Source organism: Staurois parvus, unplaced genomic scaffold (genome assembly GCF_062004578.1).
Source record: "Staurois parvus isolate SC_StPar_1 unplaced genomic scaffold, SC_StPar_1.0 ptg001912l, whole genome shotgun sequence".
Classification (NCBI taxonomy): domain Eukaryota; kingdom Metazoa; phylum Chordata; class Amphibia; order Anura; family Ranidae; genus Staurois; species Staurois parvus.
In genome coordinates, this window is record NW_028319708.1 from 271,620 (window position 1) to 284,648 (window position 13,029).

General features: G+C 41.6%; 1 protein-coding gene across 1 annotated transcript in view; it reads right to left on the reverse strand.

Moving 5' to 3' along the window:
- The window catches only part of VPS33B (VPS33B late endosome and lysosome associated), a 52,705-nt gene extending 39,683 nt beyond the window's left edge, over positions 1 to 13,022 (reverse strand). Inside the window, exons 1-5 of the mRNA XM_089664410.1 lie at positions 12,886 to 13,022; positions 7,358 to 7,474; positions 7,055 to 7,135; positions 6,901 to 6,962; positions 1,853 to 1,902 (exon numbers count right to left, since the gene is read on the reverse strand). Coding sequence (XP_089520536.1) covers positions 1,853 to 1,902; positions 6,901 to 6,962; positions 7,055 to 7,135; positions 7,358 to 7,450 — 286 coding nt within the window. The 5' untranslated portion in view covers positions 7,451 to 7,474; positions 12,886 to 13,022. The remainder of the gene's footprint in view (positions 1 to 1,852; positions 1,903 to 6,900; positions 6,963 to 7,054; positions 7,136 to 7,357; positions 7,475 to 12,885) is intronic.
- Between the last annotated feature and the right edge of the window lie 7 nt (positions 13,023 to 13,029).

Consider the following 13,029-nt stretch of genomic DNA (forward strand, 5'->3'; position numbering starts at 1 on the left):
TTAGGGTATCATGAGTAGTGTGCCTGCAGGCTTTAGTAAAGCATACAGTATCTGGACCCACGGGAAAAGAGTTAAATAAAAAAAATGAATAAAGAACACAAACTGGGTGTAAATAAGTGGTCTGCTAATGTAGAACTTAGAACAGATATATACAGTAGATATTTTTCCATAATGATATTTAGGCTAGAGTTCATCATGATGGTAGATAATGTTTAGACCTATCTGTTTAATAATGCATTGTAAAAAGTACAGCAACCAATAAGCATTTACCTCTCATAAACTGAGAGCAATCTGGAAAATTAAAGACACTCACCGGTTGCAATGGGTTATACCACCACCCTCCCTCCTAGATTGTAAGCTCCAAGGAGCAGGGCCCTCTAACCCCTCGTGTATTACACAGTATTGTAATTGTACTGTCTCATGTATTGTCTCCCATTGTAATATACAGCACTGAGCGAACGGTTGGCGCTATATAAATCCTGTATAATAATAATAATAATGCTCCTATCTGAAGAATGCCTACTGAAAACCAGCCAGCAAATGGGGCAAAAAGTCCTCAATGACTGATCAATTTCTTATCAGCAATTACTACAGACAACAGTGACTGGAAAAGCAGTGGATTTAGTATATTGTCAAAACACAATTGAATTATTAAAGCTGAATTGCAGCTCCAGCTTGAACCAATGTAAGTATGTATGTAAGAATAATGCTACTGCCCATTCAATCACATATCACAAGAGGTTGCGGGTGCTCGATCCACAGTTCAGCTGTATGTAGTACTTGATATAAAAGATCCGCACTACCACCACTGCTCCTAAAAAGTTTCTGTAGGCTATAGGATTGTGGGATTCCAACTGTGGGATTCCTGTGGAAGCTGGAAATCACTGTTCTAGACATCGCTACTCCAGTGATCTCAACTCATTGACTTAGCTCTGGAGCAACTGCACATGCAAAGTGCACAGTCTATTTGACTTTAGTAAATCAACCCCATTGCAATTTCTTTTTGTCCAATCAGAAAGTGCTTTGCATTTGCTGAGAAAATGCAAAGAGTTCCCGGAATGGGTCCATGCCTAGTGAATGACCCCCCCTGGTGTTCACAATACAATAGGGCTTGGCACAGAACCTGGAAAATAGTGGGCATCACTTTAATATTGGTGCCTACTACAGTGATTTTCCAGCTTCCGCAGGGATCCCACAGGTATGTCACATACATATCTACATTGGTTAAGGCTGGACTAATGTAACAATGTAAAAACTGCCATACCTAAACTTCAGCTTTAAATATCATACCGGGGACATTATGGTAGATAAATTCAAATATGAAAAAGATGGAACCACTTGAGGTCAAGGCATTATTTTTGCAAAACTGAACACGCTATGGTTGCCTATAGCCTACAGAAACTATTTCAGTTATTGTAATGATTTGATATAGAAGATCCGCACAACCACCACTGCTCTTAAAATCTTCATCTATTGTAGAAACCATAGTGCATGAATCACAGATACAGCAAGCGGATGTGTTTCAGCATACATGGCTTTAGTCATAACTTATAGTCATGAATGAAGATTTTAGGAGCAGTGGTGGTAGTGCGGATCTTCTATATCAAGTACTACATACAGCTGAACTGTGGATCGAGCACCCGCAACCTCTTGTGATATGTGATTGAATGGGCAGTAGCATTATTCTATGTTTTACATTATGGCAATGACTGCATTAGACAATTCACTTTTAGAATTTGACTGGTTGCAACAAACAGCATTACTTTAATACATCTGTATTGCATATTGGAATAGAAAGTTTATAGTGATGGCAGGAGGTATCTATAGAAATGAATAAAGCAGATACACTTACTGGCAATATTCTTCACATGCTTAATACGAGGTCTTATCAAAAAGCACAATCTGGAGAAAAAAAAATACCCAAAATATTATTGCAGGTTAATGAAAAAAGGGTATCACAATGTTGTGAAACAGCAAACCTTGAAGAGCTATGTTAGTTAGGAAAGTGCTCTATGCTGTATAATGTAAATGTATAAAGGTTCATTCACTTTAGTAATATGGGAATCACTGCAAAGACTCGAGACTTCTTACATTCATTGTACGTGCAGAAACATCCCATAAGCCCTTAAAGTGGCATTTCAGTCATAACCTAACTAATGTTAAATTTACTCCCATCCCGATTCTAAGACTATTCTATCTAACCCTGTAAAGAAAAGATGTGTATACTTACCTATTCTGAAGCCACTCTGGTTTGGTCTCCAGCAGCGGCTTCTGCGTGTAGGAGAGAAAAGAGACAATGGCTGAAATGCCTGGGAGACGACATCACCCATAGACTTACTATGGGGCATCCGTTGTTGGCTACCCCTCCTTCACACAGAAGCCGCCACTGACAGCTCACCCTGGGACAGGACTGCAGTGGCTTCAGAATAGGTAAGTATAGTGATCTTTTCTTTGCAGGGTTAGATAGAAGGAGTTTAGAATGGGGGTGGGAGCAGGTTTAGCATTAGTTAAGTTATGACTGGAATTCCACTTTAAAGCAGAGTTCCATGCAGACATAGAATTAATATTCATGAACTATTATAAAAAACATGAACGGTTTAGTTTATCAAAATATTTTTTATTTTGATTGCCCAGCCTTGTTATTCACACACAATTGCCACATTGCATAGTCAGGCTAAATACACTAAACACTACTACCGACTTGCAGCTTCCTTTGCCACCTGCCTGGTCCAGAGGACTCTGAAAAAGTATGCACTGCTCTGGTCCTCCTTGACTACTACAAGCTGCTTAAAACTTCCCTTCCCCTTTATGGAGTGACGTCTCCTTGGTGGCATCACTTCCGGTACCACGCTGGTTCCAGCAGCGTTCGGCTGCCTACCGCTGTTCCTACCTGGACTTGGATGATAATTCCATCTACTGGATCACCTTGGGGACCTTCCTACATGATTTTATATGCCCAATCTCATCTGCTTTATACTGAGTTCCCAATATGCTTATTTTTAATAAACAGAACTGTTTTTATACTGCACTTAGTCTGGCGCCCCTCTGTATTCATTTCTTAAAACTTCCCTAGCAGCTCCCAGAAACCATTGTTTATAGGTGGCATTTTCTTAGATTGTAAGCTCTAACAAGCAGAGCCCTCTGCTTCCTACTGTATTCAATTGAACTGTTTGCCCTTATGTTGTAAGATGCTGCGTAAACTGTTGGCACTATAGAAATCCTGTATAATAATAAGAGTAATAAATTGTTCAATGCGGCATGACTGGTTCACAGTGAGGGGGGGGGGGGGATGACGAGCGCCAGCTAAGTGTAGCAAGCTTTAACCACTTCCCGACCGGCCGTTGCATATAAACGGCCGGACGGTGGCAGTGCAGGGTCGGGTGGCCGTTTATAAACGGCCTCCCCGCACCCTGCTTGTGTGCGCTCCCTGGGAGCGTGCAGCAAAGCAATCCGGTGCCTGCTGTGTCCTCCGGACACAGTGAAACACCGATCGTCGGACGGGACCTCTGTACGAGGTCCCGATCATGTGATCACCGATTGGCCAATCAGTGATTACATGCAAAGTAGTAAGCAAGATGTCACTTGTGATATCATTGCTTACTACGTGTGAAATCTGTGAATGATCACAGAGGTCACATGGTACAAGGCTATTCACAACAGCCTTGTACCATGTGACAAGCTGTGACCAATCACAGCTCACTCAGTACTTCTCAATGAGTGCAGGAATGCACACAGAGAGAAAGAGAAATTATTGCTTTTACATCCTATATGGGTGTAAAAGCAATCAGTGTAAAAAAAAAAATCTCCATCACCCCCCACAAGTAGTACAGTGTCACCATGGTGACACTGTACTGCTAGGGTGACAGTATGTAAAAAACAAACAAAAAAAAACAAAACAATAATATAAAAAAATAAAATAAAAATGTAAAAAAAAATGTTTAAAAATTATAATTTTTGGTTATAAACTAATTTGTTGTTTGTTTTTTTTTTTACTAAAAAGATAACGGAATAAATTTGGCAAAGATTTTTGATGAAATATTATTTATTTGCAAAATTTTATAAAAAAAAACACTTTTGTTCAAAATTTTTGGACTTTTTCATTTACATAGCAAAAAAAAAATAAAAATCCCATCGGTGAATAAATACCACCAAAATAAAGCTTTATCTGTCTCAAAAAAATGGTTTATGAACGGCCTCCCCGCACCCTGCTTGTGCGCGCTCCCTGGGAGCGCGCAGCACCGCGATCCGGTGCCCGCTGTGTCCTCCGGACACAGTGAAACACCGATCGTCGGACGGGACCTCTGTACGAGGTCCCGATCATGTGATCACTGATTGGCCAATCAGTGATCACATGCAAAGTAGTAAGCAAGATGTCACTTGTGACATCATTGCTTACTACGTGTGAAATCTGTGAATGATCACAGAGGTCACATGGTACAAGGCTATTCACAAAAGCCTTGTACCATGTGACAAGCTGTGACCAATCACAGCTCACTCAGTATTTCTCAATGAGTGCAGGAATGCACACAGAGAGAAAGAGAAATGATTGCTTTTACATCCTATATGGGTGTAAAAGCAATCAGTGTAAAAAAAAAAATCTCCATCACCCCCCACAAGTAGTACAGTGTCACCATGGTGACACTGTACTGCTAGGGTGACAGTATGTAAAAAACAAACAAAAAAAAAACAAAACAATAATATAAAAAAATAAAATAAAAATGTAAAAAAAAAATGTTTAAAAATTATAATTTTTGGTTATAAACTAATTTGTTGTTTGTTTTTTTTTTTACTAAAAAGATAACGGAATAAATTTGGCAAAGATTTTTGATGAAATATTATTTATTTGCAAAATTTTATAAAAAAAACACTTTTGTTCAAAATTTTTGGACATTTTCATTTACATAGCAAAAAAAATAAAAATCCCATCGGTGAATAAATACCACCAAAATAAAGCTTTATCTGTCTCAAAAAAATGGTAAAAAATTAATTTGGGTACAGTCTTGCATGACTGCGCAATTGTCATTCAAAGTGTGATAGCGCTGAAAGCTGAAAATTGCCCTGGTCAGGAAGGGGGTAAAAGTGTCCGGTCTGGAAGTGGTTAATATGAATACAATCAATGCACTCACAAGAAGAATGACAAGACGGGCATATCACACTAAAGTAGTTCTGTCAGCAGAGTCCGCAATACGCCGCCATGTCTGTACATCCATTACGGTCGTGACATCACATCTGCCCATCCTTGTGGTCCACGAGAATCAGGTAGCTCTGGAAGCCAGCGGTGCTGCTGATCAGCAGACTTGTAGCTCCCATCTACTGGTGGACCGGGACTGTGCTGAGAGAACTACTTTAGCGTGATATGTCTGTCTTGTCATTCTTCTTGTGAGCGCATTGTGAGTGCATTGATTTTATCCATATTAATTTTTAAACCTGCTACACTTATCTGGTGCTCGTCTCCCTCCCCCTGCCCACTTTGGGTTTACATTTCCGAGATGCTTCTTGCTCTAAGGACTGAGCTGCCGCTGAGTGGGATTTTTATATTGACCGACATGGACATTATATGATCTTCCTCCACAAGGACTTTAATATATGATCTTTCCCTATGAGGACTCCATTATAGTTTAGTAAACTATTTGCCCTACTTCCACCCACTGTGCCAAATTCTCCCCTTTTTCCCCTGACTGGCTCGCAGAGATACTGAAATTTTGAAAGCTGCGTCCAAGTAAAAAAAAAAGTTAGGCAGAGGGCAACAAACTAATCACTAGCCTATATTGCCTATGGTCTCCATGCAGCCAATTATTTCCCTCTTAATGCCTTGATCTCCACTGTGAGGTTGAATTACTAAAACTGGAGAGTGCAAAATCTGGTGCAGCTGTGCACGGTAGCCACTCAGCTTCTAACTTCAGCTTGCTCAAATAAGCTTTGACATGAAATCGTGGACGTTGATTGATTTCTATGCACAGCTGCACCAGATTTTGCACTCTCCAGTTTTAGTAAATCAACCCCTGTGTCTCTGTATATATGGCGGCAACCTTGATAGTAGCAGGAATTTTGCTTCCCAGTGCCAGAGCCTCCAGCAAGGAGAATAGCGAGCAGCACAGTAGTGACATCTTCAAATCTCCTGAGACTAGCATTCAGAGCACAGCAAAGGCAGCAGTGCCTGAGATCTCACACTGCAGATATACAGTTATGCAGCTTTAGGTACAAAGAGTGCTTAGCACACTCACATACCAGGAAGCACACAGCTATTTTTTCAGGAGAAATACTAGACACAAGGAACACTTCTCAGGGTTCCGTTGTTCTGTTTAGGCACAATTAACATCTCTAAATTTATCTCTAACTTAACAGACCTTCACATTTTTGTTTTCAGTTCCACAGCCAACTCCAGCCTGAGCACACAGCCCAACACCCACCCCCCCCCTTTTTATGCATATCTTTTCTTCAGTCGTGTGACCTATCAGGTCTTTTTCCTCCTTTTCTATGATCTGGCAGCAGGCCCTACACCTGTGCAGAACTGCATTCATGTAATGATGTGTGAGCATTTCACTATACAGTAGTACTGTAAGCCTAGGCTGGCATGACGACACACCCCTAGGGTTCCCAGGAAGTGGGTTGAATGATAATGAGCATCACTGAACCCAGATGACCAGTGGCAGCAAAAGGCAGCAGTGAGTCTATAGGGAACGCACTGGAAAGCTAGAGACCACTATATTTGTTTTAGTTATTGGTGGGTTATTTATTTTTCATTGTTATTTAGACATGAGGCAGGACATTAAAATATACCCAAATACTGAAATGATGATTAACTGTAATTAAAAAAGTTTTTTTTCCATATATCTGCATTCACTCCAACTTTAAAATGACAGAATCTACTTAGAGGAAAATGGAATTTCAATAACTTACTGGTCAGAGTTGGTGTAAATGGGTTTGTTGTCAAGCTTGTACAATTTGTCAACATCATGTTGCTGAAAAAAAAAAACCCCAAAAAATAAAACAATGACCAATTTTACAGAGTAATACATTGATACAAAGAGAAATGTACAAATCGAAAATGTACCTTCAGTATTGAGACGTTGGCAATACGATCCAGTGGGCTCATCAGCTCAGGTTCAATAAATAAATCTTTTTTTCCAGGGAGCTAAAATGAGAAGTCATGACAGGGGCTGCACATTATTCCACTTTTTTTTTGCTTTACTAGTAGCATTAGAAATCAGTTTTGCCCCTAACAGCTTAATCAATCTTGTACAGACTGCCTGATAAAATCTCAGCCTACAATGGAAATATGCTTCAGAGACCATCAATATACACAATGGGTACCTTGGCGGGGATCAACAGGAGGCTGAAAGACAAGGACCCATACCTGCTCCAGGAGGTAGATCAGCTGGTCTCGAGCCAGCCTTTTAAGAATGGTAAAGTCTGGTAAATCTGGAGCATCCATCCTTTCTGATGCCATCCTTGTTGTTTATTGGCAGCACACCTACAGAAAAAAGAAAATTCCCTTGATTCATTTTTTTAATGAAAAACAGAACAAAAAAATTGACAAAGGAGGTACAATTACAGAGTGGGATTCACACCTGTGGCAAGCACAATGTATAGTTGTGCGCAAATGTTTGCATACCCTGGCAGAAATTGTGAAATGTTATCATTGATATTGAAAATATGACTGATCATGCCAAAAACTGTCTTTTAAGGGTAGTGATCATATGAAGCCATTTATTATCACATAGTTGTTTTGCTCATTTTCAAATCATAATTATAACAGACATCACTCAAATGGCCATGATGAAAAGTTTACTTACACTAGAATGTTTGGCCTTGGTACACACACACACACAAAGGTTAAAAATGGAAATTAAAGGTTAACTTTCCACATCTGTGGATTTTTAAATTGCAATTAGTGTCTTTATTTAAATAGTCATTGCGTTTATTAGCTCTCACGTGGATGCACTAAGCAGGCTAGATACTGAGCCATGGGGAGCAGTAAAGCACTGTAAAAAGATCGCGTAATAAGGTAATGGAACTTTATAAAGATTGAAAAAAATATAAAAAGATATTCAATGCCTTGATAAAGTCACATGACATGTGAAGCACCACATAGGACAGAAGTGTGGTGATGTCATTTCTGATTGTGGGTGGAAGCCGCCATCTTACTGTACCCAGTACCTGCACATGATTGTTGTTCTAAGATTGCCCTGTATTTGGCTCTATCCATCTTTCCAACAACATTGACGAGCTTCCCTGTCGAAGAAAAGCATCCCCACAACATGATGCTGCCACCATGTTTCACGGTGGGGATGGTGTGTTCAGAGTGATATGTAGTTTTTGTTAGTTTTCTGCCACACATAGCGTTTTGCTTTTAGACCAAAAAGTAAACATTTTGGTCCCATCTGACCAGAGCACCTTCTTCCCCATGTTTGCTGTGTCCCCCACATGGCATCTCGCAAACTGAAAATGGGACTTCTTATGGCTTTCTTTCAATAATGGCTTTCTTCTTGCTACTCTTCCATAAAGGCCAGATTTGTGGAGTGCACAACTAATAGTTGTCCTGTGGACAGATTCTCCCACCTGAGCTGTGGATCTCTGCAGCTCCTCCAGAGTTCCCATGGGCCTCTTGGCTGCTTCTCTGAATAATGCTCTCCTTACCCAGCCTGTCAGTTTAGGTGGATGGCCATGTCTTGGTAGGTTTGCAGTTGTACCATACTCTTTCCATTTTCAGATGATGGATTGAACAGTGCTCCATGAGATGTTCAAAGCTTGGGATATTTTTTCATAACCTAACACCGCTTTAAACTTATCCACAACTTTATCCCCGACCTGACTGGTGTGTTCCTTGGCCTTCATGATGCGGTTTGTTCACTAATGTTCTGTAACAAACCTCTGAACAGCTGGATTTATACCGAAATTAAATTACACACAGGCAGACTCTATTTACTAATTAGGTGACTTCTGAAGGCAATTGGTTCCACTGGATTTTAGTTAGGGGTATCAGACTAAAGGGCGCTGAATACAAATGCACACCACACTTTTTCAGATATTTGTAAAAACTTTGAAAACCATTTATCATTTTCCTTCCACTTCACAATTATGTGCCACTTTATGTTGGTCTATCACATAAAATCCCAATAAAACACATTTACACTTTTGGTTGTAGCATGACAAAATGTGGAACATTTCAAGGGATATGAATACTTTTTCAAGGCTCTGTATATGATTATCATTTACTCACATTATTTGTTCATTTATCTCATTCATTTTATATACACTGCTCAAAAGAATTAAAGAAACACTTTGAAAACACATCAAATCTCAATGGGGAAAAATCTCATGCTGGATCTCTATACTGAAATGGACTGGGTAATGTGTTAGGAATGTAAGGATGTCCCATCGTTTGATGGAAATGAAAATTATCAACCTACAGAGAACTGAATTCAAAGACACCCTGAAAATCAAAGTGAAAAAACGATGCAGCAGACTAGTCCATTTTATTGCAGCAACTCAATATGGTACTCAGTAGTTTGTATGGCCCCCACGTGCTTGTATGCATGCCTGACAATGACAATGAAATGTCAGATGGTGTCCTGGGGTATTTCCTCCAAGATCTGAACCAGGGCTTCACTGAGCTCCTGGACAGTCTGAGGTGCAACCTGGCGGTGTCGGATGGACTGAAACATGATATCCCAGAGGTGTTCTATTGGATTAAGGTCAGGCGAGCATGGGGGCCATTCAATGGTATCAATTCCTTCATCCCCCAGGAACTGCCTGCATACTCTCACCACATGAGGCCGGGCATTGTCATGCACCAGAAGGAACCCAGGACCCACTGCACCAGCGTAGGGTCTGACAATGGGTCCAAGGATTTCATTCCAATACCTAATGGCAGCCAGGGTGCCATTGTCTAGCCTGTAGAGGTCTGTGTGGCCCTCCATGGATATGCCTCCCCAAACCATCACTGATCCACCACCAAAACAGTCACGTTGAACGATTTTTCAAGCAGCATAATGTTCTCCACGGCCTCTCCAGACCCTTTCACGTCTGTCACATGTGCTCAGGATGAACCTGCTCTCATCTGTGAAAAGCACAGGGCGCCATTGGTGGACCTGCCAATTCTGGTGTTCAATGGCAAATGTCAATCAAGCTCTATGGTGCCGGGCAGTAAGCAAAGGGCCCACAAGAGGAAATCGGGCCCTCAGGCCACTCTCATGAAGTCTGTTTCTGATTGTTTGGTCCGAGACATTCACACCATTGGCCTGCTGGAGGTCATTCTGTAGGGATCTGGCAGTACTCATCCTGTTCCTCCTTGCACAAAGGAGCAGATACCGGTCCTGCTGATGGGTTAAGGACCGTCTACGGCCCTGTCCAGCTCTCCTAGAGTGACTGCCTGTCTCCTGGAACCTCCTCCATGCTCCTGAGACTGTGCTGGGAGACACAGTAAACCGTCTGGCAATGGCACGTATTGCTCTGCCATCCTGGAGGAGTTGGACTGCCTGTGCAACCTCTGTAGGGTCCAGGTATCACCTCATGCTACCAGTAGTGACAGTGACCCTAGCCAAATGCAAAACTAGTGAAAAACAGTCAGAAAAGATGAGTAGGGAAAAAAATGTCAGTGCCCTAAACCTGTAAAACTATTCCTGTTTTGGGGGTCGTCTCATTGTTCCCCATATAGTGCAACTGATGTTAATTTCATGAACACCAAAGCAGCTGAAACTGATTACCAACCCCCTCTGCTACTTAACTGACCAGATCAATATCCCTGGAGTTTCACTGACTTGACGCTATACTCTGATTAAAAAGTGTTCCTTTAATTTTTTTGAGCAGCATATTTGCATTGGTTTAATCTTAGCCGGTGGTTTATATTTACCATCACCCATCCACATGCATGAGATTGGATTTATTCTATACATACACATTTTATTGATTATGTTTAGGAGGTTGTTTATTGTACCCTAAACAAATTCAGATTTTGTTATTTTCATTATTTTTGTAGGAGCTCTGCCAGGTGTTTACTTTTGCATGTACTTTCACTTGCCGTTTATCATCTTTCACGGAGTCTCCTTTGATTTTCTTTTTCCATTTAGTTTATCACATTGCTCCACATATATGAGGTTATTTGTGGAGGCGCTCTGCCAGGTGTTTACATTTGCATTTTATTTCACTTGCTGGTTATAATCTCTGAGTTTTTTGATTTTTTTTTCCATTCAGTTCATCACATGGATTTTCGTTTATAAGGTTACTAGAGATTTTTTAGGAGTAGCGCAACACTGTTTTACCATATTTTTCCTTAAATGGGAACACATTTTGGTGTCTGCAGCAGCTCTAACCTTCATATACATACTTTCTTACTGTATACTGACTTATCAGTGGCAGATCACGAGGGTTTCTTTTGATTTGGAATTCACTGTAGCAGACCCCAATACTCAAGTGATCTCCACTTGCTTCTGGGTCCCAAGCTAAACAGCTGCCCTACTGCATTGTGAACATAGGAGTTCACGACACTCGGTACGGCACCAATCACAGAATGCTCTGCATTTTCTCAGTGAATGTAAAGTGCTCTCTGGTTGGAATAGGTGAAGAGGCAGGGCGGTGACGTCGTGCTCTCCACCTTGTCCATTCAGAGAACGCTTTGCAATCATTTAGAGAATGGATTGAATGGTGCCCGTACTGAGCGGCCGACCTCCTGTGTTCACAATGCAGCAGGTCAGCCACTCAGCACCAGGAAGTGGAGGTCACTGGAGTAGAGTTGTCTACTTCAGTGGTTTCCAGGGTCATCGGCCTGATATGATATATGCATGGTTACACTGGTTCTAGCTGGTCTGTTTTAAGAGATCTCTGAAAACCTATCTCTTCAAGGAAGCCTATCCTGCCCTCAGCTAATAATGGAATCTTCTACTCTTCCTACCAGTCCATCCCCCACAGTTACTACTTTTTGTTCCACTAGCCCCTCCCTCTTAGATTGTAAGCTCCAAGGATCAGGCCCTCCTATCCCTCTTGTATTGAACTGTATTGTTGCTGTATTGTCTCCCGTTATATTGTAAGGCGCTGAGCAAACTGTTGGCGCTATATAAATCCTGTATAATAATAATAACTATGTATAAAATACACCGTGCCTGGAATTTATCCTTAAAGTGGTTGTAAAAACTAAACTGCAATAAGGTAAAAAAATGTTTCGGTGTGTGTACTCCCCCCCCCCCCATACTTACCTGAGCCCTCGCTCAATCCAGCGCTGGGACCGGCCCTCTCCTCCTCTCACAGGCTTTGCGGGGAAGCAGGAGCCCAGCTGCGCTGCCTATGTCTATGGGTGCAGTCAGTGTGGCTCGGAATCGAGCCTGCCGGTGGTACGCTGAGAAGAGGAGGAGCCAGGAACGCCGGTGAGGGATCCCAGAAGGAGGATCGAGCCGCTCCCTGCAATACCATTTCACAGAGCAGGCAAGAAAAAGTTTATTTTTTAAAAAATTACTTTACAATCACTTTATTGTGGGTGGTAAAAACGTGCCTTATTACAAGTGTGAACTTAGCCTTATGCTGGCTATACAATCTGATTGTACAATCTCCTTCAGATCGACCATGTAGTGTATGGGATGATCTGATTGGATACAAATGTAAAAGACGGTTTAGGTTTGTCCTCCTATTACACAGTTGAGGGTAAAGCTGAAGAAGGTTGTACAATCAGATTGTGTGGTGTATGGCCAGGTTTAGGGAACAGGAGGAAATGGATTCCAATTCCAGAAGGGTGAGGTGTTCAGGCAGAGATGAAATGACAGCTGTGACACCGCACTTCCGGTCAGTCCTGAGTATTCCCCCAATAACCAGAAGGGGAACCTTCCCCCCTCCTACACACAGCAGCAGCCTCTCCACTCACCCAGCACAGCTCTGACCACCCCGGTCACTCACCTCCATGTAGAATCTGCGGCAACCTCCCTAGGAACCAACGTGAGGGTCGCCAGGGGAAGGAGAAAAGAAAAGGACTCCTTCCGGGTTGTTCATGAGGAAGTTTCAGACTCCATAGGAACAACCAAGGGGCGTGACACTGAGGTA